The sequence below is a fragment of the Sitophilus oryzae genome, unplaced genomic scaffold (assembly GCF_002938485.1).
Source record: "Sitophilus oryzae breed Bouriz unplaced genomic scaffold, Soryzae_2.0 scaffold_1624_pilon_pilon, whole genome shotgun sequence".
Lineage (NCBI taxonomy): Eukaryota > Metazoa > Arthropoda > Insecta > Coleoptera > Curculionidae > Sitophilus > Sitophilus oryzae.
This window is the reverse complement of record NW_022146308.1, coordinates 213899-241443: the sequence shown is the minus strand read 5'-3', so window position 1 is coordinate 241443 and position 27545 is coordinate 213899. Positions and strand designations below refer to the sequence as shown.

Sequence of the window (27545 nt, the reverse complement as noted above, 5' to 3'; positions counted from 1 at the left end):
GTTCGGTAAGAAGGGATTTTTCAAAACTCGAATTCTAAGGGGGTGAAACTATCCCTCAAATATTAAAATATTTTTTATTTAAAAACCGGTGAGTTTTTCGGAAAAACTCTTAAACACGTATATTTTATTTTGTTGTTTTGCATATTTTAAGAGTTTTTATAAATTTATACAGGGTGTTTCATAAAATATAACCATTGAGTAGTCACGGTTCTGCTTAAACTGCTTGACGTTTAAGCTGATTTTGGGCAAACGGATTGACTGTGGGGTGTAGAGGTTCGATAAGGAGAGGTTTCTCGAATCTCAAATTCCAAGAGGGGGAAAACGCCCCTCACATATTACAATATTTGTTATTTAAAAAACCGTTAGTCTTTCGGGAAAACGCTTGGCACGTATAATTTATTTTGTTTTTTTACATATTTTGAAACTTTTTAAAAAATCATACAGGGTGTTCCAAAAAGTTGGGTAATTAATTAACCACGATTCTGCTTAAACTGCTTGACGTAAAAAGATTATTTTTGGCAAACGGATTTTTTGAAAATCAAATTCCAACGAGATGAAATAATGGAAATTCTTGCTTTGCTTTAACATCACCATTACAAATGATTAATTCGACGCGAACGAAGTCGCGGGTACACGCTAGTAGATCTATTAAATCGCGGCGATTAACTTCCCTCTACAATCTACAATCGACAAATCTACCGATTTAATACGGTATAATAGGGCAAAACCGCAAGAAATGTGTGTGGCAGTGTAGATACAGGCAACACAATCAGGGCATCCCTGTAAAGGCCACGATACAACGGTAGCAGAATTCGGCCCTATACGATTTGTTACTCGTTTTGTGGATTTAGCCTAGAGACACAGCAAACTATAGAACACAGCCCATTCCTGCTACATCGCGCGGTCGCAGTACATACGTATCGCGCCTGCTATTTCCTATCTCCTCTTCCTTCCCTCCTGCAAAGCTTTTGCCGGCGTCTCGCAAACTATCGATCAGTTGACATTACGATCTCGAACGCGTTTATATCCGTCTTCATTTTCACGTAAATATTTACGAGTGATTAGATGATAACCCGGACAATGATGCGTCAAGGTAAGCCACAAGCAATTTTAACTTAATCTTGACTTTTCGGAGCTTTTTCGGTGTCGACTTTTGAAGCCGGTTTCTCGATGGTTTGGCGGGGTGATCGGCGCGATTCGAGCCGGGTCTAGCGGCATTTGTGGTGACTGGGCCGTCTCACCTTCGATGGAATTTTCCTAGATATTTCAGTGTTTACTTTCTGTAACTGACCTTTACCGGTCTATTTTGATACGATTGGTTATGTAATTTTAACGAATGTGTGACAGATATTACATAATTTTTAGTTTAAATTGTTACATTTTCTTTTATATCTACGCTACGCAATATTTTATCGAAATAACAGACACGTAAAAATTGATTTTTTAAAAAGCTAAACTAGGTTGATTTAACAATGGGTAGCAGTATGGTTGCTAACAACGTATTTTATTGATTTGCGTTACTGAAGACATATATATGTATGTTGTCTTTGTATTGTACTCTAATCAAATGATTTAACAAGGAAATATATTTTTGTTTTATTTTTATTGATCACAAAATTTTCTGTTAAATTCAATAATTATTAAAACTGTTAAAAAATTTCCACCACTTTATTCTTCAGGAGTTATTTAAAGCTTTTTGAGATACAATAAGATTGAAAAAAATCCGGCGTCGGCGATGACTATCAAATGAAGATCGCTGTCATTTTATGTGTAAAACTAATTAGTGAATGATCGATGTTCATTTCCAATCCAAATGAACGCCTTTTTTAAAATAGGAAGATGTCTACAACAAGAAATGAGAGATTCTATCAAAAACATAAAATCTCTAAAAATTAAAAATAGACTCCCAACGCATTTCTTCTTTCACAAAAAAGGTGTAAGATCTCATGTAAAGGCAAGTCAGTTATTTTTAGTGCCAATGGAAGAATCTATTCTGCAACTTTATTATTTATCATTATCGAATCAATTACCTACCAAATTCTTTGTGATCGTATTCATATCTTTATTTCTATAATAATTATAATGACTCAATATAATTATAAGAGATTAACTGGCCTACTATATCCATTACTAAGTACATCTAAACGATGGACTTAATTATAAATATTATAATTAGTAAAATATATGTATATATATGTTGCCTTGGAATTGCCAAGTGAAAAACTTAAAATGTATAACAATTAAAAATAGACTCTCAACGCAGTTTTTCCACTACAGAAAGGTGTAAGATCTCATGTAAAAGCAAGTCAGTTATTTTTAGTGTCAATGGAAGCACCTATTCTGCAACTTTGTTATTCTAATCAATTACCTACCAAGATTCTTAGTGATCGTATCAATAACTAATAGTAAATAACTAATAATAAATATAATAACTATTACTAAGTATATCTAAACGATCAACTTAATTATACATATTTTAATAATTAGTAAAATATGTTACCTTGGAATGGTCAAGTCATTATAATTATTATCGAAATGAAGAAGAAAGATGTTTAATGTTGGATACGGTCACTATAAATGGTGATAAGTAATTGATTACACAATAATTTCCTATTATGGTGTAACCTCCCTTACATAAAGATGTAATTGCCTAATTACAGAGAGATTATCTAAATGAATCTCCTATAATTAGGACAATTTTTGTCTATTATTGGCTATGTGGGCCCAAGTTTTCCCTACTAATTTCCTAATAATTTTTTCTTTGGTAGGTAATTGATTCGATAATGATAAATAATAAAGTTGCAGAATAGATTCTTCCATTGGCACTAAAAATAACTGACTTGCCTTTACATGATATCTTACACCTTTTTGTAGTAGAAGAAATGCGTTGAGAGTCTATTTTTAATTTTTAGAGATTTTATGTTTTTGATAGGATCTCTCATTTCTTGTTGTAGGACATCTTCCTATTTTAATAATCGACCGACTATTAATTGCATATCATAAATTGCAGCCGAAAAAAAGGCGTTCATTTGGATTGGAAATGATCATCGATCATTCACCAATTAGTTTTACACATAAAATGACAGCGATCTTCATTTCATAGTCATCGCCGACGCCGGCGCCGGTTTATTTTCAATCTTATTGTATCTCAAAAAGCTTTAAATAATTCATTTAATTTGTATCTCAAAAAGCTTTTAATAATTTGTTAATAATAATTTTTTTAACACTCCTGAAGAATAAAGTGTGGTAAATTTTTTAACAGTTTTAGTAATTATTGAATTTAACAGAAAATTGTGATCAATACAAATGAAACAAAAATATTTCCTTGTTAAATCATTCGACCAGAGTACAATACAAAGACAATATACATATACAGAGAAGACCAGGCTACTAGTAACATAGCAAGTTACCGGACGAATTTACGTTTACCCGTTTTGCGTTCGTACTCGAGAGTCACTGCCGGCTAGTCGGCTGGTCAAGCAGTACAAGATAGTTGCAGTTGTGCTTGGACGGGTCGGTCGTCACAGACTAGGAATATGACGCGAGGAGTGCCGTGTATTTATTATTTTCATTTTAAGTGTTTACCTTCACTTAAGGTAACATTTAAAATAAAAATACTTAAATATTTATTATTTGAGTGTGTTTACAAGCCAAAACTAAAAATATATAAATTTCTCTAATCCCAAAAAAACTATAATATTACTCTAAATAAAAAAAAGTTATAACAAGTGTTCAAAAGACCACCTTCTTGTGCTAGACAGAAACCTAGGCGGTCGTAAAATCCCCGTCTGACATTGGCTAACATATTAGGGCTAGTAGTTTGGAAAGCCTCTCGTATTTTTACTTGAAGCTATCCAGATTATTAGCCCTATTATGACCACTTGATTATGACACACTTTGGATTTTACATAACCCCACAAAAAGAAATCATTGGGAGAAAGATCTGGGGATCTAGCGGGCCACAAAATAGTTCCATGTCCACTAATTAAACGGTTGGGGAAAAGTATTGTTCACATATTCTTGAACAATACGGACATTGTGGGCAGGGCAACCACCTCAGCAATTTGATTACTTGAAAACGTGGGATTTTGATCCTCTGTAGCACAAACGAACACTTGCTTTAACTCCTGTTCTTCATTAATCAACACATCAGGCTTTTTGTGTTTTTGTGGGGACACGCACCCATGTGTTTCAAAATTATTAATAACTCTTGATATAGTAGGTAAAGATGGAATTGGCCTGTTTACAAAAGTTTGTGGAAAAATTGTTTGTATATCCCGATAAGACCTATTTTGGAAATACCATTTTAAAATTTGAATTATCTCACGAACTTCATAAACATTCATTATTTTACTTAAAAAATAAATTTTACACGAGAACTGTCGCGAGAATCTACGTATTCGTTTTGGCTATTAAAACACGAATAAATACAAATTCTGAAACATTCTTATCACATATCGACCTATTTTTATTTTATCGCATTTTTTCGCCTGCTTTTTATCCGGCGGACGGGTATACGCTAATTCGTCCGGTTCTGCCTATGTTACTACTACGGTGGTCCGGTCTGTATATGTCTTCAGTAACGCAAATCAATAAAATACGTTGTTAGCAACCATACTGCTACCCATTGCTGGGTATTTAGTTGTCCCAAATATATATCATCTTATATTTCCATTATTGAGTTATTCATTAGAACGTCTTTTGTATATACTAGTTCTTTCTACATTACTTTTTTTTGTTAATTAGTGTTTGCAGTTGAGTTATAACTCATCATACTCAGGGCTTTGACAAAGCCAGCTCCTAAGACCGTTTTACAGAGATTAGTTGATTATTTCCGATATCAATCGTACCAAAGTTTATGGCACGAATGGTTGTTGTATTGGCGCACTCAGTAATGAGGCGTTCTGCGTGTTCAAATATTAATCTTGTGGAATATATATCAACATAAAACGAGATGTAATTAACGAAATATCAACGTAATAACGGATGTTTTATAAACGTCTAGGTTTACTTATTTCACTGAGATTTATGAAAAAAACTCTTTTGCCTCGGGTACAAATACCGCCACGTTTTGGAAATAGCTGAAAACGAAACGAAATTGAACGAGCCAACAGGAAACGCCAAAAAAACCCTCCACGCCCTCCTCACGAGTAGTTTTCAGGCGCTTTTAATAATCGAAAGTAGATCGACACAAACCGAAGTAGCTCAAGACAATTGGAAGTTAACCGAAATTTGGGCGACGAAACGCGACCTTGACCTGCTTCGAAGAGTTCTCCGCATAGTGTAGAGCGTGTTTTACACATTATACTCTATTTTTTAGATTTTATTTTTTTGTATCCAATACCTTATTCAATTGAATCCTTATTTATTTCGTAATATTTACTAATACACTTGTTTTTTCTGTTATTTTCAGGTTACTAAGAAGCGAAGCGCAACTGCCGCAAGCCTTCAAGTTGCGCGGGGTGTTCCAGACAGCCACATGCTAAAATTGCGGCTGGTTTCGACACACTTCCTCAAGCAGCCATAGATTCGTATAATGTGTCGCGATAGAGATATGAATCCCTAAATTCAGCTTAGCATCGTAGTCTTTTTCGTCAAATTCATAGCTGTTACTGCGCCTTTATCATTTCTTATATCGTATCGTTATATTATTATATCAATCAAGCCTTCGTTCGATTCAAGCAACATCAATAATAACAACTTTAGTTTCATTATTTTGTTTAAACTGTGAAGGTTTTAAAACAAGGTAAGTCTACCTCGATCTTTTTCAAAATAATAATAGGATAGCAGCGGCACCTGGTAGAATATTGTACTATATCTCTAGTTCTGGGTGTGGGACCAACACTAAAATTGAGTTGACTTAGGGCCTACCAGAAACATTTTTGTATTATTAAAAACAATTTTCATATTTTTTGTTGTTTCATGTTTATTTTTTTATCATTTTTCTCACATTTTATCGACAAATTTTGAATATGATACATATCATATAATGGGCTAAACCACTCTGAACGTGCAACGCTTTATTTTTTATATTTAAGCAGAAAATTAAGAAAAATAATATATTCTCTTGAATGCTGTTAATGATTCTGATGTGGATATACAGGGCGAGTCTTAAATAAATGCAAATATTAACAATAGGGGTAGTATCTTGTTAGTATATTTCAACCCAGAAACAATAAGTCTTTGAGTTTTTTTAAAAAACTCTTTCAAAATGTTTTAATTTTAGGTACAACGGCAATACAGGGTGTCACAGAAATAAGTGCAAGTATTTTAACTGGTAGCATAGTTCAACCCCAGAAACACGCCTATGAGATCTTTATCGCTAAAATACATTTTTGAAAATTCGAAATTTTTTGATTTTTTTTAGTTAAAAAACATAATTTCTTGATAATATGACAACATAGGTATTAGATTAAATTTACAAGAAAGAAAATCCAGAAAAGATCTTGGTTTTCAAAATTTCAGCAAAAAATCATTTATTTGGAAATTTTCAAAGTAAAATAACTCCTTTATTTTGGACTTATTTGAAAAACGAGAAAGAGAAAATATGTTTCTTTTATTGAGATCTACCACCCCTTAAAATACTTGCACTTATTTCTGGGACACCCTGTATAGTAGTTTAATTTTACAAGAACGAAAACCCAGAAAAGATAGAGAGGTTTTCAAAATTTAACCAAAAAAAAACTTTTTTTTCTTATATCTTCAAAGTAAAATAACTAGGTTATTTTGGAGTTATTTGAAAAAAGGTAAAGACGATATTTCTAAAACTATTAAGAGTCCATTTCCATGATTTTCCATTGCCTTTTTTAACCCAACTTCAGCCAACTTTCTAATCATATGATTTTGTATAGAAAAACAAAACGGCGTCAGAGACGGCTGGGAATGACAATCGATGATAATTTTTATAACAAATTTATTTTTCTCAGGTGTAGTAAATCTCGGGTGTAGTTTAAAATTTGAGAAAAAAATATTTTTTTAGATTTGTATGTCTGTAAATGTTCTACATATCCTTTTTTATACTTTCTATCATTAATGTTAATTTTTGACAACTTTTAGTAAATGACATCTAGAGATTGACCTCGCCAACATTATGACCGACTGTCATACACCAGCCGTCTGTGACGCCGTTTTTTTTCGATCATACAGTAGTATTTCTAAAGAAATATAAAATTTAAATCATTTTGTATTTTTTATCATTAAAAATCAGTAGTTAATTAATTACTTATACAGGGTTGTTCTCCACATACGACGCGGAGTATTGTAGCTAAACTGTTAGATTTTTGAAAATTGTAAGTTTTGGGTTCGTTGAAGGACTATTAGAGCTACAATTTAAAAATATTTTTACAAGATACAGAGTGGCCCAAATAAATAAAAAATATCAAAGTTGTATTTTTTTAAATGGAACACCCTGTATATTATTACATTTTTAGTTTCTACAATTAAAATAAAGGTAAATTTGATTAAGGTTTACCGCATTTTAATCTTACCGTTTTTCTAGAAGTTGTGAAATTCAAAAGAAATTAGTCTAATTTAAATTTTAATATAGTAACATTTTATAATTAAATATTAATGAAAAATATTTACGTACATGCCTTTTTATAAAATTTTACTTGAATTTCTTGCACAATAAGGAATTTTAAATAAAATATGAATTGTAAAATTTTGTTATACAATATGACGAAAAAAACGGCGTCAAAGACGGGTGAGAAATGACTATCGATATTAATTTTGGCCAGGTCAAGCTCTAGACGTCATTTACTTGGCCCGTACTCGCTTACTCCCAGTTGGCCTTAAGGAGGCTGTAATTTAATTTTTATTGAATACAAATGATTTTTAAATGGTGTATAGGTATTTTAAAATTCGAATTTTTTGGAAATAGATTTCTGCGTCTGAAAAAGTTTTATCCTTTTTTAATCTTTTTATAATTAGTGTAATTTTTTGACCAGTTTTATGTCAATTTTTAGAAAATGACATCTGGAGATTGACCTCGCCAAAATAATTATCGATTGTCATTCCTGAGTCTTCTTAGACGCCGTTTTTTTTTTCGATCATACGGTATTAGATATAACAATAATACTTAGTGTCCCGTTATTAGTACCGATTATTACGTTTTTCATTTATTAATAAAGATAGACAGATTTTCGAATACTGTTAGACCATGATTAGTTTTTTGAAAAGACTTCTGGGTTTTTCGCCACTATAAAAAAATCTACAAAATAAAATAGTTAATTTATGTAAACACCAATGCGTTGATACAATGTAGACCAGATTTTCTATCAAGTAAAAAAATACCGACGGTAGAATTTAAAAATCAAAAGTTGTGCTCATTCGCGGTGCAACAGAAAGTGACCAAAAGAGTAATTGAGCAACATGAACTATGCTAACATAACAAATTTCGTTTTTTATTGAGAAAATAAAAAGTTATAGGGATGGTATATTTTTGAAACATCCAGTATATTGTTAGTTCAAAGAAATAAAGTTTTGACAAAAATATTCAATCTGCGCGAAACGTTGCATAAGTTAAAATAACTAAAGAATTTAAGCCTGAAATTCTTTTAGTTTCAAAGATAGTACTTTACGTAAGTATATACGCAAATGTAAAATTTTCTTTTTCTTAATTTCAGTTTATCAATCGAATTCTTCCACCGAATGATGAAAGGATCTGTCCCGAAGGAGGTGCCACAAAAACTAGTGGCCAGGATCGAACAGGAGCACAAAATATGCAAAGCGAAGAAAGTACAGTTGTCGGCTGTTTGCGCTGCATCGACCGCAGCGCCCGCGTCGGCTGCCGCTGTCACCAGAATGACAGCTCAGACGTTCGACGAGGCCAAGTCGACGAAAGCGCGCAAGAGGAAAGAGAGACAAGAGAGTGTCAGTAGCCTGTGTCAGGAAAGGAAAGTGATAAGGTGAGTTACAATGACTAAAGAACACTTCTTCATACGTTAGGACTAGGTTCTGTGTTTTCGTCAAGTGTTCCCTAGGAACAGTTGGGATGATGAATACCACCTTTCATATAGGTAGTCGTCCAGGCGGTCGAGGTGTGTTTGCTCGTTTCTCCACATGATCTCTCCACTCTTTTCTTAAGCGAGACTGCTCTTGATTTTACGGTCTTGGTCCTGGACTTGCACCAATAGCAAGACCAAGACTAGCGTTTGATTTGTAAGACCAAGACCGATCAGTGTAAGACTTCCGCAAGACCAAGACCAAACATGCAAGACTCTTACGTCTTGCATCAAATTAAATCGAGAAATTCCCGTGAAGTAACATTACTGATTGTATCGTTAATAATTCAACGGTGATGAAGAAGGAGACTTAAAGAAGACTTTTAAAGAAGAAGAAGAAAAAAAATATACACAATTTTGTTGCCATCATCTTCTAACTTACTGTTCCCAATAATTAGTTCTCCCTCATTGGCAGTTATAATGAATGTAGAAGGTAGAATGTTTAGGAGGAGAGTTAATCACCGCGACCTTACAGATCTATTGTGTGTTTCCCTTTCTTGAGTTATAACGAGTTATAACTCACCATGCAGTCTCAGGGCTTTAACTAAAGCCAGTATCTGAGAGGGCTTCGCAGAGGTCAGCTCTCCATCCTCACATCAGCCGCACCAAAGTTCATGGCTTGAACGGTCGTCGTTTCGGAGCACTCAGTGATAAAGTGTTCTGGTGTTTCCCCACTGGATCTGTATTCGCCGTTGTTTCTCAGCTTCGGCCTACTGAGGTGTTTGTGGAGGAGACAGTGTCCTGTTAGAAACCCCGTGACAATCCCCGAAGATTGTTTTTACTTAAATCAAGGAAAATCTTTAATTTTTCTCGGTCGTAAGTTCTGAGGAACTTTTTCGAGTGTCTTAGACCGTTGGCGGTCTCCCATTCCAGGTTACGGATAGTCTCCCATGTCTTCAGTTCCGCTTTTAGGTTTTCAGTTTGAGCACTTTCGAATTGATGGTTACTGAGTTGATCGCGTTTAGTGCTGCTTGACTATCAGATAAGATGGCTATTTCCGGTTTTCGATAGTTCCTATCTAAGATAAATTGTACGCATCTTTCGATAGCGTAGATTTCTACCTGAAGGATGCTGGGGTAGGTGCCCATTGATTCGGAATATTTAGTATTCGGCCTAAATACTCCTACCCCTGTCCCTGCTTTGGTTTTGGAAGCATCAGTATACCACGTTATTGTTTGGTCTTTTACATGCTGGGCAAACATTTCTCCCTTCCAATTCTTTTTATTACTCAATACTACAGTGAGGTGTCTCTCAAAATTTTAAATTCTTGGTATGTCATCCACTGGGAGTTAAAGAAGTGGAATTTTCTTTTTGAGGGTGTTCCAAGCCCCTGCGATGCAGATGCATGCCAGTCTCTGTAGTCTAACTTTGAAAGACAAAAAGGGGAAAAAGAAGATTAATAAACAAAAAGGAGACCTTAACTTAAAATGATTTACTTATCTTTTCTAGTGGCGAAAAAATTTAGACTTTTTTCAACCTATGCATGAACTGTTTCTTGTTTATAGATCAAACTCAGAAGAGAGACCTCACCCGACAAAATGCACCGACTCCAAATCCACCTCTATACGTCGAGTGTCCAGTTCTGGAGATTTCCCCAAGTCCGAGGGAGAAGACAAGAATGGACATTCGCCGAACCGTATCCCTTTGTCGGACAAAACTCTCACCTACGATGACCACGAGCACGAAAGGAGGAGGTCGCACGAGAGGTTCGCCAGGCCTCATACGCTCAAAAGCAAGAAGTACCCTGGGAAGAGGTTCAAGGTGCGATGCGTATCCAAGGTGAAGGTTAAGAGTGAGATGGTGTTCTCAGAACGGGAGGTTTTGAAGAAGACAACATCTAATGGGAATACAGGTGAGCTTTCTAACAGGGTGCAAAGAAATTATGATTTCAAAATCAAAAAAAATCGATTTTTTTTTAATTTTAATCAGATTTTTTTTAATCAATTTTTTATTTATATCGGATTTTCAGCTAATTAACGACTCATATCCAGTTAAAGTCCTATCCTAAATAGCAAAATCTTCGTGACTCTGCCCGATTCCGACTTATCATACTAACATTCCTACGCCGAATGTCGTTTTTCCACATCGGCATCGGTCACCTACTTATTTTATTCTATAACTTTTACCAATGCCTCTATTTCATATAAGCTCCCGTATAAAGCGTTTAACGCCTTGAGAGTAGCAAGGTACAACTTGCCATACTGGAGCCGTTCGGTATACAAGGAAGGTAATGTGGTTAGCATTACGCTTCAACCGCCTATTATTACCTCAGGATTGTGAATCCCAAGTACTCATTTAAGACTGAGTCGACCTAGGTACCCAAACTATTGTTATTTTATTAAAAATAGTCGGCTGTGGAAACAGTCATGACTGTCTTAAATCGAGAATAAAATTAGTACCATCTAATGTTCAAAGTACTTAGTGCAGAACAAAACGTCGGTAGAAATTTGGAAAGAATTAAAAGATAAATTGGAGGAGGTCCAAGTTAGCTTGATCAACATACAAATGTTTCAAAAAAGATATAAAACAACCTTGACACCAGCATATTTTTTGACATTGATTATAGATACTCTGGAATAAATATATAATCTCACATCAGAAGAAACTAATTCTCCATTAGAGTTTGCAAATGAAATGTATTGGAATACCAAATCACCATCACCATTTCAAAATAAATCTCCAGTCAATAAATCTAATCCGCCGTTTAGAACTCTAATGGATTATTAAGAAGGTATATGTGTTATATCTTTTACAATTATTTCTCAGTGTAGTAAAAGTAATTAAACGTTACAACAGCAAGCGTAATTTTTTATTTGGTGAATAGATATAGGGTATATTTGTTATAGGAATAGTTTTTTTATAGCTTTATTGAAAAAGGTTTATAACTTTTACAGTTATTTTTCGATTTATAAATAAAGTTTTTAAACAAGTTGATATTTAAATCCATGATTAAGATTAAAAAAAATGATTTAAATCAAGTTGATTTAAATATCTGCACCCTACTTTCTAACATAAACGACAATTTTGTTGAAGGGGATCTACCAATAGTTGTATTTCTTACTGAACTAATATAAGTTTGTATTGTCTTGGTTACGCTTACCATAAATAGAGGCATCTTTTGGGACATTATTTAAAATTATTTAATTATTATTATTAACCGGAATTAAGATGTCATACTTTCCTCTACCTTTTATATTTATAGGTAACAACCATGAAATACAACAGAAGTGAGTAATAATACCGTATGATCGAAAAAAATGGCGTCCAGTTGGCTTGGAAATGACGATCGATGATATTTCCCATATAATTTTACATATAAAATGTCAACGATCTTCATTTCATAGCCATCGCTGACGCCGTTTTTATTCGATCATACGGTATAAAATGAAAATGGACACTCATCTAACTACTGTAATAATTTATTTATATCATTAATATCACATATAATACATTTACAAGAGGACAGTTTTATCGACATCCCCGGTTACTATATTTTTCTGTCCCAACCACTGAAGATATTTTTATAGGTATACCTTTTTTCTTTAGGTGGAAGCAATGCTTGTCGTGCTTCTTCAGTTTTTTCTTTCATTTTAATGGAAACGTACTCGAACACGAGCCGAAATCGTGCGAAAGACGTATTTTTGACAAAAAAACTGCACTGGACAACAAACCGTCAATTTATAAATAGGTTTATTAATATAATAGTAACCTGGCAACAAACAAAGTTCCTAGCAGCGTTATTACAAATATACCAGAAGATTGATAAATGCAGCATTTGTGTCGTTTTTTTGGGACAAATAATATACCAAACAAAATATACCACGGGAATTATGAACTGTTAATAAAATAGGGCAATTATTGAACAGAAACTTTGCCCTCGGTAATTGACACCCTTATATATTCTATTTTTCTAGTTGAAAACTATACCTTACATTTATATTTGTTGTAGATTTGGAACAACATTCAATCATCACCCACGCCGAGTTCAAAGACCAGGACTCGTTGAACTCCACAAACTTCTTGAGTTTGCGACCAGTGGATATAGATCGCTCACCAAGCCCTACCCACACTCCTATATCACCAGTTCTGGACTTTTCCACACTCCACGAACAGATTGATTGCAACGAACCAGTTGTATCCAGACCAATTCAAGTAGAAGAAAATACGGAAACCCTACCAAGTCTCTCCGTAGCAACCAACAGATTGCTTTCATCCCCGAGAAACTCTATCATAGCTACACACAGGATTTATCTTGATCCTGATGTACCCCAAACTAACTCTTCACTGGAGAAAATTATACAGAACCCCATTGAAGAAAAGGTTCAGAAAATAACCAAGCACATTAATAGTTACAAGAAGAAAATCAAAGCTTATGAGGCGGAGTTTGAAGTTAAGAATGGTTACAAACCTTCGCAGATAGATAAATTAAACGATGGTACGCTGAGGAAGTACTATACTGAACTAAGTAAGCTGAAGAAAGAGCAGAAACAGTTTTCTGAGATATCAGCTAACTGTCCTATGATCGATTTGACTGGGAAAATGATACAAAGTATAAAGGCTATAAGTTTGAAAGATACTGTAAATGAAATTGAACAGGTAAGTGTGTTTTAGTGAATCTACACACTAAGGTTTATTATTAATAAACAATATTAATATAAAACATTATTATTATATAAAAAATGCAATTAAAATTAATAGAGAAAAAAATAGCAAAAAAATACGTGTAGAAAACAATAACTAAAAGTAAAAACTATGAAATACAAATACACCAAGTAAAAATTATTTTTGTTTTGAAAAATTCGACAATATTTTTGTATACAGTTATAAACTTTCAGTTACGTGATTAAGCTTGACCGGTACAGCGTTGCCCACTTTTACATATTTTCTTTTAATCAAAATATTTTAGGAAACAAAAATAAATTAATTATAAATCACCTTCTTTTTCATAAGGGACATAAAGGGCCGGCCATTACTACCCATACAGCCACGGTACGTACTATGTACGTACCTGGTACGTAATGTTGGGATGAACGTCAGGTCCCTGGTACGTACAAGTACGTACAGGTATGTACTATGTACGTACTAGAGACATACATTTTCCAACGCTTTGTACGTCCCCGGTACGTTCTTGGGATGTGGTAAAGTACGTACTATGTACGTCGCATGTACGTACATTCCAGGTACGTACATTTTATGTTTTGTTCCGGACCAAAACTGGATGTAAATTGATCGAAAGTACGTACAATGTACGTATTATGGACGTACATTTTTCAACGACGTATACGACCTAGGAATTTAATTAGAAATAATTCAATGGAAGTCAGCTTAAAATATTTATTAATATAAAAACTCCGATACAGGGTCATCCTTTATGTCTTGATACACCCGTGAGTCTGGATTCGGTCCGGCAACTACACCCTCTTTTATTGGATGTCGATAGATATTTAATTTTTTTATTATCGAACTGCTTCTAACTAAAAAATACAAAAAGAAAACTAAGTATTAAAATATCTAATTCTTGCCTCTGTTTGAGCCGATTCTCAATCATTCGAGGTTGTGACTGTGCTAGGTGAAACAGTCACATTAGATGTGGCAGTGTCATGTAATTCATCTGATGATTCCCCACTTTGAGATACACAACATAAGTTATCTCGAGGGTTATCTGTTTCAGTTTCGCTAATGTTAAGATGTGGAAGAGAATCTTCAGACTGTAAATCAAGAACTGAAACATCTGATGTGCTATGTTGATCATTACAAGGTTGAAGGAAAAATGCCTGATTAAATGAAGCAGGCTGCCTATTTTGATTAGGGTATAGAGCCTCTCTTGAAGAGCTCTTTCAAACCGCTTAATTTGAACATTTGCCCTTTTGTAATATTTGCTAGAAGTATCTTTGCGCCACATTATATTATTAAACTTTAACTTACCTTGAAAAGTACCATAAGGAAAGCACAGAGGCACAAAAACCAGAGAGGGCCCCGGTTACCACTACAGTCGATAATAAGAAACTTAATCGAGGGCTTCGCAATTTGATGTAGTAGTAAATAGTACCATGACACCATGACACCCACTCACAACACAATCGAAAATCGAAAACTGCGGAGTAGGTGCGCACTCAGTGTATTGTTGTTTTTATTTTTTAACGTTGATTAATATAAGATAAAAACGCCCGACTTCCAATTCCTACAAGACTCGAATGTGAACGAATAACTTAGCGGGAAATTTAAACATATGACTGCATAATTTTCCTGTTTTAGCAGCTTGATTGCATAATATATTGCATTTTTAATCCATCAGATTGCTTCAAAGGCTGTCATGCATAATGATCATTGGAAAATTTAGGAAATCATTTTTTTATAGCGGTCGGGTTAGATTTATTAATAAAAGAAGTTGAGGTAGGTTAAAGTGACTTGAATTAACGTTAGCCTAGAAAAGATCCACTGATCCAGTCCATTAATTATTATTAGGTATATCTGACCAAAATAATCCAGTCATGATATTAAAATTAAATAACATTTTGTAATGCGTTGTCAAAAATTTTCAAGGTACGTAGATACGTAGTACGTACTCGCATGTACGTCCGTAGTGAAGTCCTATAATGTACGTAAATAGTACATACATGGGGTACGTACTATGTACGTACACTTTTTACGTACGTAAAATGGACATAAAATGTACGTCCCTGGGACGAAGTGTGCTGTATGGGTACCGCTTTCCCATTCAAAATATTCCAATAAAGTTGCGATGAGTTTTTACTGCTATTAAGCTATCTACACTAAATCAAAAGTTGTTCTAAAAGTTGTTCTAAAAAGAACAATGTTCGACTGCAAGGTCTGCTAGCAAACATTTTAAGCTTAAAGTATCACAACACTATTTATTTAAACCAAAAACTCGTAATACAAAACTAAAAGTGTTCAAACGAATGACAACGTCAGGAAATAAATAAATGCGGCAACTTGACATTTTTTAGAGCAGAGCTACCACCTGAATCCCCACCGCGAAATTTAAATTCCAGTTAGTCAGCACGGCGCCGAATATCTCCATGGTTGGCAACAATGAATTTAAAAATCGCGCCCTCGATTACGTAACTGAAAGTTTACTTGATATCAAATATATACTCGTAAGTTTCATGTCTATAACGAATGGTTTTTGAAATAAATAGAATTAATGAATGAATGATACAAGGAGAAATGACTAATACGCCACTTTTGTTGAAATTGAGTTATTTATACCTTCGAAATCAGCGAATTTTTCTGCGTCGATCTACTTATGTTTCATCCTAATAATCCTATGGTTTGGCGCATTAAACATTTTAAATTTTGAATAAATTACGAGAAACATAATGTCTTAAGCAACAGAGTTTCAAAATAAAACGGACAAACAGGTCTTCTGTAAAGTTACGATGGCTTATTAGCAGTTTCTCCTTTCAACCGTCGATGTGCAACCTAGAAATAAACAAATATGTATCTAAAATTAACAATCATAACAATCTTTAATAAACAATTCATATTTATTGTTTACAGAAATTATTGCAAAAACGTGAGAGTGGCAAACGTGGTTTCAACTTGGAAACTATGACGTCAGAACAACTGATGGATGAAAAGGTAGCAATGCAGAAGGCTTTGCTATTTTTGGAATCTATACATGGAAGACCTCAGATCAAACAAGACAGAGATCTGGTACGGCCCTTCTATGACAGGTACAGGATTTTGAAGAGGATGGTTGCTAAAAATTCAATAGTAAGTTATTGTTATTGTGATTGCTTGTAATTGTAAATATGTTATACACAGAATAATACACAGCATACAGGTAATACCCCAGAATTTACACCTTTTATATACCGGTGCATATTATGTACAAGTACTAAGGCAGCTGACATCCTGTCATGACTTCTTGGACATAAATATCACCTTTCTTTGTCAGTTTTGGACTTGGTTTCTATTGTGATGTTTCAAGATCATACGTCATCATCATTTTATTTATCGTCATCAGCGTATTCAACCATTTCCAATTATCGTGTAGCTTCCATCACATATGTAGATACTCTTTTTGTAGTTGGGCCCATTGTTGTCTATTGTTGGCTATGCGGGCCGAAGTTATCCCTACTATTTTCCTACTATCATGATCCCATCTCAGGTTTGGTATTTTTCTATGTCTCTTAATTACTCATGGGTACTATACTGGAATTTTTGTAGTTATATGTTGTCCGTCCTACTTGTCAGGTGTTCTGCCACTTGAGGGAATTGCTTCTGTTGACATGTCTTACCTGTGTCTTTTGTCGTATCCACTCTTTCTTTTATGGTTCTTCTTGATTCTCTTTTTCTTCTCGTCCGTTAACTCTCGAGTATGGTGACATCATGTTTCTATTGCTCAGATCGTTGTTCTCAATCCCTCTCTATCTTGAGCGGCTATATAGAAGCCTCTTGCAGGCCGTGACCAATAATTTCTTTGGTTTGATCCATAATTTCTTTGGTTTGGTCCACCCAGCGTAACGGAGATCTTCCTCAGTATTTCTCGAAATGTGCCCGAAGTACCTAAGGTATGACTGGTTTATTTTGGTTGAAAGTCTTGTGTTAACTTTCAACTGCCTTAGAATTGATACGTTGGTCCGATGTTCTGTGTATGAAATTTGCAGCATTCTTTTGTAGGTCCACATTTCGAAAGCATCTATTTTTCGTCTGTTTGTAGTTTTCAGAGTCCAGGTCTCTGATGCATAAGTAGCGACAGGAAAGATCAATGTGTTTACTAATTTTAATTTTTTGCGCTGGGATATTGCAGTCTTTCCATATTCGTGTTAGTTTGATAGTCGAGTTACGAGCTATTGCTAGTCTGCGTTTGATTTCCTCGTCACAGCCTCCCTTGTTTGTTATGAGGGATCCGAGGTAATTGAACTTTTCAACCACCTCAAAACCATCAGTCTCCCTGATGTTAGTAGGATTTCGGTCTATTATCATGACTTGCGCTTTCCTTTTGTTTAGCATAAGACCGTATTCCGCACTGATCTTACTCAATCTTCTCATTATTTGAACAAGTTCTTCCTCAGAGCATGCAAGAATTAAGGTGTCATCGGCATACCTAAGGTTTGTGATCTTTTTTCCACCTATCGTTAGTCCGCCTCACCATCCCTGTAAGACTTTTCTCATTATGTACTCTCCATAGATAGTTGAAGAGTATGGGTGATACTATACAACCTTGTCGAGCGTTGTTGAGTTTGAGTTTTCCGGAGCTGTTTTCGTAAAGATATTTTAGTAGAAATATAACATGTTTTGGTACTCCCATGTTTTCTAACGCCAGCCCCAGTTCTTCCACTTTACACAATCAAAAGCCCAACTGTAGTCGACGAAGCATAAATAGGTTTTAACACTAAGTTCATATGCTTTTTCAATTATCTTCTTGTGATTACTACCAGCATATTTCGTTATGCAACCTGTAGCTTTAAGTTAAGTGTCCAGTTCGCATGCATACGTCATGACTGGTAGTACACATTAGTTGAATGTTTTCTTCTTTAGATAAAGTGGAATTCTAGATTTTAATATGATCGAGTTTCTTCCATAAGTAATCCAACTTAATTATTCTGTTTGATTTCTGGTTGTAGAGATCCCGAGCTGTGTATTATTTGTCCTATTTATATTCTTCTACTATTTCCAGTGTTGTGTTATTTATTAGAATGTCTTTTCTGTCTTGTCCAGAAATTTATTCCCACAAGCATCTTAACCTATCAGAAAACTATCTCAAATAGTTAACCGAATTATTATTCTATGTTTTTTTGTTTATCACATATCTATTACTTGGTGTGATCAACTACATTTGACAAGTTTCTGAGACGGGTTTGGATGCCTGTGGGAACAAACCTCATTTTGTTGTACATGGTGAGTCAACGATAGAGTAAACACATTAGTCCATTATCTCATTTGTTTCGAGGTTTACAAAAAAATGTTTAATACAAAAGTTATAGGGATGGTTAAGATACACATTTTAAAATTATTATGCAGTATACAGGGTGCTTCAAAACAGTGTGGCGAATATAACATATGTTTTTTTAAATGCAACACCGTATTTTTTATTTTTAGATTCTGCGTAAAATTCCGTAACTTTTTTATATATAATGTTATATACCTAAAATTAATAGTTTTTGTTATATTTAAATTTATTTAAACAAATGTTAGGTTGCAATGTAATGAAAAATTGTCAATGATGCCATTGATTCTGAAGTTGGACAACTAAAATTTGAAAGGAGAATTTTATAGAGATATAGAAAAAGACCTATGTAAAGATATTTTAGTTAGATGTTACAGGGTGTTCAAAATATATTTATGAATTTCAACTACTTAAAATTAAGAAATTTCAATTTTTTTAAATGGTACACCCTATATATTATCATTTTTTCTGATAGATTTTACAAAACTCTTCAACTTTTATTAAGTATGTCATATACCTATTTTTATTACTTTGCGATTTATTCCAATTTTTTTCTATTTTTACCGATATTTTTAATACAATTGCGCTATAACATCATAGTTACCACGACAAAAAGTAACAATTATTACAATTTCATGTCTGTTAAGCAAGTTAAAAACAAAATTTGAATTTTAGTTTAATTTGTTGTAATAAGTATAAATGGTAGAGATAATAGTTACAGATTTTCTTGAAATGAATTAGTCAATGTGACTGATATACACGGACAAGCCTAGGAAACCACATTTTTTGATTCAGTACTATATATTATATAGTACTTTGCTAACTACTATAACAATAGATGTATATTATCTAGAAAACATCTTCAGTGAGTAATGGGACGGTTTCGCGTCAGTAGTAATATTGGCTGTACCAAATGAAATATAAACCAGAATTACTACGAGAAAAAACTTCATTGTATGTCGAAGAAAATTTCTATATTAGTAGTCTTCAGCAATTAGTTAATCTAGTATTACCCTAATCTGTGGCTATTCGCCCCGACGAAAAATCCCAAGTATCATCTTTCGTAATACAGAAATACACCAAGAAATTCACTACTGCGATTTAGTTTATTTGAGTAAAGTTAATTAATTTTAACTAATACCAGCAATTGTAACTAACTATGAAGCTACTTGTTAAAGGTAAGTAATAAATAGTTTTGTTTTGTTATGGTAACTATGATTTTATAGGGTAATTGTATTAAAAATATGGGTAAAAATAGAAAAAATGGGAATAAATCGCAAACTATTAAAAATAGGTATATGACATACTTAATAAAAGTTGAAGAGTTTTGGAAATTATATTAGAAAAAATTATAATATATAGGGTGTCCTATTTAAAAAAATTGAGATTTTTTAATTTTAAGTAGTTGAAATTCATAAATATATTTTGAACACCCTGTATCATTTAACTAAAATATCTTTACATATATCTTTTTTTTCATCTCTATAAAACTCTCCTACCAAATTTTGGTACTCCAACTTCAGAAACAATGGCACCACTGACAATTTTTGACCACACTGCAATTTAACATTTGTTTAAATAAATTGAAATATTGCAAAAACTATTAATTTTAGGTATATAATATTATACAGGGTATCCCAGAAATAAGTGCAAATATTTTAACTGGTAGTATAGTTCAACCCCAGAAACACGCCTATGAGTTTTTTTTTGCGAAAAAAAAATGTTGAAAATTTAAAATTTTTCTTGAAATTTGAAAAAACTTTTTAGTGCCACTTGTTTATTCACCTGATATTTCTCTACGGTGTATCTAAACCTTGCAGTGTTGCAACCTCCTATGTTATCCACATTCTACATAGTTTTACATTTATAAATTCATAGAAAAATTTCTACTCAAAAATTAGGAATGTTAAATTTTTATCAGTGCTCATTATTAATAATTATTATAGAAAAAAAACACATTAATTATTTTTAGTCTTACCCTTTCAATGAAAACTTAACAAAAACCACCGAAAATTAACTAAAACATTACGTTTATGATGTTTACGAAAATGATTCATCATATTATTCACAACCAGGTCACAAAAAAGAAATTCCTAAAATGTTTATCGTAATTTAGAATTCAATATTTGTTTTCTTTCATGTTTCTCTGTTTTATTTGAACCACTGATTTACAAAACACCTTGAAAAGCGCACATTACTTTGAATACCGTCTCTTATCGCCACTTTACGAACTACTTTCAATCTAAGACATGTTTCACTCACAATTTTAAATACGTATTTTGTTTTTTCGCTATTTTTTCGATGTATTTTGACAGCCCAAATGTCGCGCGTCGGCCAAGAGTGCCACGTGAACTGGTCCTTTGAGCCGCGCCGTCGTGGCAGGCTTGCGTCAGACGACGATGTTAAGCAACGTTGCCGTAGTTACAACAATTTCAAATTCAAGACATTCGAAGCAATCAAATTTGTATTAAATTTTAAAAATAGAACAGAGAAACATGAAAGGAAACAAACAAAACGAAAATGAATTGATTATTCGTCGGGCTGTTTTCGATATATTGAATTCTGAATTACGATAAACATTTTAGAAATTTTTTTGTGACCTTATCAATAATCAATTCATTTGTGTTTTGTTTGATTCCTTTCATGTTTTTCTGTTTTATTTTTAAAATTTAATAAGAATTTGATTGCTTCGAGTGTCTTGAATTTGAAATTGTTGAAACTACGGCAACCTCGCATGACGCAAGCTCGACACGCCGGCGCGACAAAGAAGCAGTGAGCAGTTACCAACCAGTGATGCGTGGCTGTTTTGGCCGACGGTTGGGCTGTTGACGGAATTGTCGAAATACATCGAAAAAATAGCGAAAAAGCAAAATACGTATTTAAAATTGTTGAGTGACACATGTATTTTCTTAGATTGAAGGTAGTTCGTAAAGTGGCAGTAAGAGACGATAATTCTCAACATTTATTCATTCAGAAAGATATTCAAAGTAATGTGTAATGTGTGCTTTTCAAGGTGTTTTGTAAATCAGTGGTTCAAATTGTGATGAAGCCTATATGAAAATAATGTGTTAAGTTAAAAATGGGGACTATTATTTTAGCAGTTTTTATAATAGCACGTACAAGTAAAGCAGCACAATGAAGTGTATTTTAGTTAAGTGTGTATCGAAAAAGAGAACTGTCGCAGTTACATCGATAAGTATCTTTTTTAATGTTGGGTAAGTTTTTTAATTTAACTTTTAAACATTTAACTTTTAATTTATTTTATGTAATAATTATTACTTGTAAACATATACTTTCTTGTCCATATGGCAACACAGTGCGTCGAATTAACTGAAATCCGGGCTTGATCCGGGTAATTGGATGTAGTTGGCAATATCTGCCGGCGGTTCTCAAAATGTTAAAAAAATTTCAAAGTTAAATAACTCGGTTATTTTCAATTTATTTTAAAAATGGTAAAGAGAAAATATGTTTATTTTGACCAGATCTACCACCCCTTAAAATATCTGCACTCATTTCTGGGACACCCTGTATATAAAAAAGTTATGGAATTTTATGCAGAATCTAAAAATAGAATAAAAATGGGGTATATAGGGTGTTGTATTTAAAAAAACATATGTTATAGCCGCCACACTTTTTTGAAGCACCTTGTATACTCTATAATAATTTTAAAATGTGTATCTTAACCATCCCTATAATTTTTGTATTAAGCATTTTATAGTAAACCTTGAAACAAATGAGATAATGGACTTTACTCTATCGTTGACTCACCCTGTACATGACTTTAGTTTTTGCTCAATCATTTTGAGGCCTACTTTATTGCTGGCTGTGTTTAGTTCGTTAATTTGTGCTTGTAGTTTTCAGGACTATTGGCAATAATTAAGACTTCAGGACTATTGGCAATAATTCATCAGCGCAGTTGACGGAAGGTTTCTTCTAGTGTTGCTATAAACAGCTATGGGGATGTCGCTTCTCTCTGTCGTACTCCTTTACCAGTTGGAAACTCTGGGGTTATTTTATATATCATTACTCTATTGCTTTGGCTTTTTTGTATATTATTATTAAGGACAATTAAATTTTCTTTTTAATTTTTCTTTGTAGTCTGGTCCCATTGGAGAACTGGCAACAATCCACGAAAACGAAGCCATGCACTTCGTCACACCCACATCGTCATCTAACGACACCGAATCGGAACAAACAGAATACGTACCACCAAGTGGTCCCACACCAACCAACAACACTGACAGTGAAACGGACACCTCCCTGAGTGAAAAACTTCACTCCATGTCCAAAATGGAACTACTAGAACAGCTCAGACTGACCACAGAAGAGAAGAAAGTCCTCAAAAGGAAGATTAAGGAGTTCGAGTTGAACTTGCAAGCTAAATCTGGCAAAATGTTATCCAAGGAGGACAAAGTACCGATGGAACATGTTTACGCAGCATACAGAGCGACGAAAAGTCGATTAAAGTTGTTAGAGGCCTTGGTCTCGAAGCAATAAAGAAAGGTATATACAGGGTGGTGCGGTTTTAATAAAATAAACCTCTTTAGGTAATGAAAAAAGCGATTTTGAGTTGAGTAATTTATATAAACTAACTCGGTACCGTCTAGCAGTGAAGTAAAGTAAGAGATATTTTGTCAATATTATGGTATGGATGACTGATTGGCCGAATGATCTGGAACGATTGAGGCCAATCAATTTAACAGTTTTGTAGTCATTTCTTCTCTATATTTTTTTTTACATTTCGATTTCCAAATTTGAATAATTTTGGACAAGCCGATTTTAAGTAATTTAAGAAAAACTGCATCTTTTTTAAATTCAAACTGAACAGGTAACAATGCGTAACCAGGCAAATGTCAACATGGAGTTCTTGAGATTTTTAAATAGAATAACAACTATGTAAAAAACTGCGCATACTAATATACCTAATTCATACAAAACGTAGATAAGAGATAATATGATTTTATAGATTTAACTATGATTTATAAATATGATTCAGAAATACGTATTTCAAATTGTGTTATAAGGTGTGTCATTTTTATTTTTTTGTTTTAGTGATACATATCATTTTATTGCTTCAGTCACTGTTTTATCATTCGATAATATTCTTATCGTATTGACAAAAGATAATATTTTTTTTTACTAAAAGGTTCCAATTAGTTATGAAAACCACTTCCATAATTTACTTAAAACTGAATTATAGTATATTATAGTACCATTTTATACGATCATACAGTATAAATAAGATCCCTGTTTATAAGAACTGTTCAACCCAAAATCGCGTCTGTAGTTTTTTTTTAAACTGGGACACCCCGTTCACAATTCTGAAAAAAAAGTAATATTTTTAAGACCTGTTCTGTTAATACCAATATTTTCGATGTATTTTTAATAGTTGAATAGGTCTCTAACCATTTTTACATGACTTTGGTGTGTTTATATCTAGATATTTTACTATTTATTCGATATAATATAATACTTTTTATAATTATTAGTACCAGTTTGATAGAAATCTTTACTTATTATAAATGCATGTGCAGTGGAATCCACCTATACTGAACTTACAATAACGCTTACAATAACAAAATAAGTATTCCATCTTACTATAAAAATGACCGGTAGAAACACACAACAAACAGAAAGAAACTAAAAATAGTTAATTATTTTCGCTTACAACGTTACCAATAAATGCACTGAATAAAAACAGCGTCATAATAGGCATAGATAAAACATTTTCAGTGCGAGCTTTATTATGGATTTGTTCTCATAGGTCAATCACGAACAGGCAGAGTCAATCATATGTCGAAATTTATGTATATATTGTATATAAATGATTCTGAGTGGCTCTTATTGATTTGTGATGGTTCTGAGAAAAAGTTTAAGCTCGAATCTAAACCGGATATAGAATAAACTAACTATTTCTACACTTTATATAGTACCTTTGACGCTAAATTAGGAAAACTGTTATTGTATAAACTGCTATTATGTACATTTAAATAATAATGTGTATTCCTCTTTAAGTGATACTATTTTTAATGTTAAAACACGTACCTTGAAATACTATATATTTATTATCAAGGTGAAATGTTTTGTATAAATATCTTGCCAAAATAATGTTAAATAAGAAGACATGATTCTATAAGAACGTTTAAAATATTATGTATAATAAGACCTCTGTACCTACTTAAGATGTAATGGAGTATAAAAAAAGGTATAGTATAGCACCAAATATAAAATATTACAGGTTTGACATTACAATCATCAGTACCTAGTTTAATTAGGTACCCTTGTTGTCACCATTTAAGTCTTCCTATTCTAGCACAAGTTCTCAAAGCAATCAAAATAACCATCTTCCAGAATTCTGTTTTATAAAAATTAATTTTTATCATATATGTTACCAAATCTATCTCTTACTATTTATTTCATTTTTTAATATTTAAATATTAAGAAAGATTATATTATTATAATCTCCCTTTAAAGTTAGATAATTAACACCACAGCCTGTTTGAAACCAGCCTGTCTATTTAGCCTATAATTTGTATGAAATAGGTTGGGTTCTGAGATCTTTTGAAGCTTTTTGTTTAAACAAATGATTCAGACTGTGGATACTGTGACTGCTGCCATGTGTATCAGAATAGGCGCAGAAGGAAACATGAGGATACTCAAAAACAGGCGAAGGTGACCAGCTGGTACTAAATAAGCTGTGCTTATAGCTATTAATCTATTTTAAAGACATTTTTAAATATTTCGAAGAAGTTATTTGATGCTATACTAATATACTTATCTGTTCAAATTAACAATATCTCATACTAAGTCAAAACTAAAACTTCATTCAGAACTTCGAAATTAGCGGAATAAATTAGTGGTTTAAATTATAGCGCTAGCGTTTGGCCCTCTAATTTCAATGACACATTCGATCAGAACGTCAAAATTATTGATAGTAATTTTCAATTAGTAGAAACAGTTAACAACTTTTTCTACTACTAAGACCACAATTTCTCTTGATGGATGATAATCAAAGACCAAAATAACATTCCTCGCAAATTTTGAAGTATAATTAGTGGAACAGTGAAAAGTTTGATAATTTTTTTCTACTAATTGAAAATGTCGACCACTAATTTTGACGTTCTGAATGCTTATACTACATTGAAATTAAAGGAACTACGCTAATTGCGAGGTTCTGAATGAAGCTTGAGGGTTTAATGTGTATAAATTTATTAATATTATACAGAGAACTCTTACAGAGATCGCGAGTTTAAAAAATGTTTCCAACAAAGATATTGCTAATTTGTCAGTTATAATAATATAAGCGAGACCCAACAAAAAACCTAGAAGTACAACCATTTTCAAAAACAAATGTTAAATTGTACATTATACTATAGAGTATTTCCATTAGGTTGCTCAAATTAGCTCCTATATGTTGACAATGTAATATAGAGAATATACATACATGTTTAATATAACTGGTTCAAGAAAATATGCATGATAAAATTAATCGTATTTATTTATAATAAATATTGAAAATTTATAATTATTTACACTATTTGCATACAGGATGAGTCTTAAAGAAGTGCATATATTTTTAGGGATAGTATATTTCGACCCCAGGAAAACGACTATGAGTTTTTTTTTCGCAAAAAAGTTGTTGAAAATCATTCCACTTTCTTTTAAATTTTCCTGTGTATTTTAGAAAACTTTTGAGAACTGCCAGTTCACCGCCAATATTCCCACGGTATAATTTCTTAATCTCTGATATTACCATGACTATGGCCATTTACGGCACGGAAAGGAATACAAATACAGAAAAAAAATTCAAACTTGAATAAATAACTCAGATTTTTTGGACTTATTTGAAAAACGGCAAAGATAAAATCTGTTTCTTTTATCGAGGTCTAGCAGTCCTGAAAATACTAGCACTTATTTAAGACTCACCCTGTATAACAATCATCGCACGGTTGGTTCAAGTAATGTCGATGTAAATAAATAAAACCCATTATTCTATTCCTGAGCCTTTGTAATTAATTTATCACTCTGAACAAATTACAAAATGCTTTCCATATGTCCGGATTTACTCGGACGTGTCCGGGTTTTTAGGGGGTTTGGGATTACCCGGCCGGAATTTGAAAACAAAAAATCGGGGCAACATAATCGTTTTAATTATTACTCTAATTTTCATTTTGATATTTTTGTAATTAAAAAACGCTTTTCCATTAATATCAAAATATATAAGAACACATTTCATCATAGTAGAAAAAGAGACCATTAAATGTAGTAAGTAGTACTAGATTTTCCCTAAAAGTATTCAATAAAATTACCCATTTCACTGATTTGCTTAGTGTTAGGTCTGCAATTGATTGAGTTAAAGATTTATTTATTTTGATTTTTATTGTTATAGATACGTCTGGCTGTAATTACTCTTATTTAACTGTTATATTTAATGTATTATTTTATATAGAAGCTGTATTTTATTGTATTAAACAGTATTTCGATTTTTCACATGGTTTTATTTTTTGTCATAATCAACCATATTAACTTCACTGCGGGTGCATCCACACCATTGTAGGAAAAGCAGAACGGCGGATCGGCATATCGCTCTCCAGCAATTCTATTGACTGAATTTTTTTTGAAAATTC

General features: G+C 33.0%; 1 protein-coding gene across 1 annotated transcript; it reads left to right on the top strand.

Moving 5' to 3' along the window:
• The first annotated feature begins 942 nt into the window (after positions 1–942).
• LOC115880474 (protein FAM13A) lies at positions 943–27404 on the top strand. The gene is made up of 7 exons (XM_030897682.1): positions 943–1093; positions 5414–5746; positions 8625–8906; positions 10508–10854; positions 12952–13598; positions 16524–16739; positions 23017–27404. Exons 3-7 carry the CDS (start codon positions 8650–8652, stop codon positions 23413–23415), a joined length of 1866 nt encoding a protein of 621 aa, XP_030753542.1. The 5' UTR covers positions 943–1093; positions 5414–5746; positions 8625–8649; the 3' UTR covers positions 23416–27404.
• Positions 27405–27545: the final 141 nt, after the last annotated feature.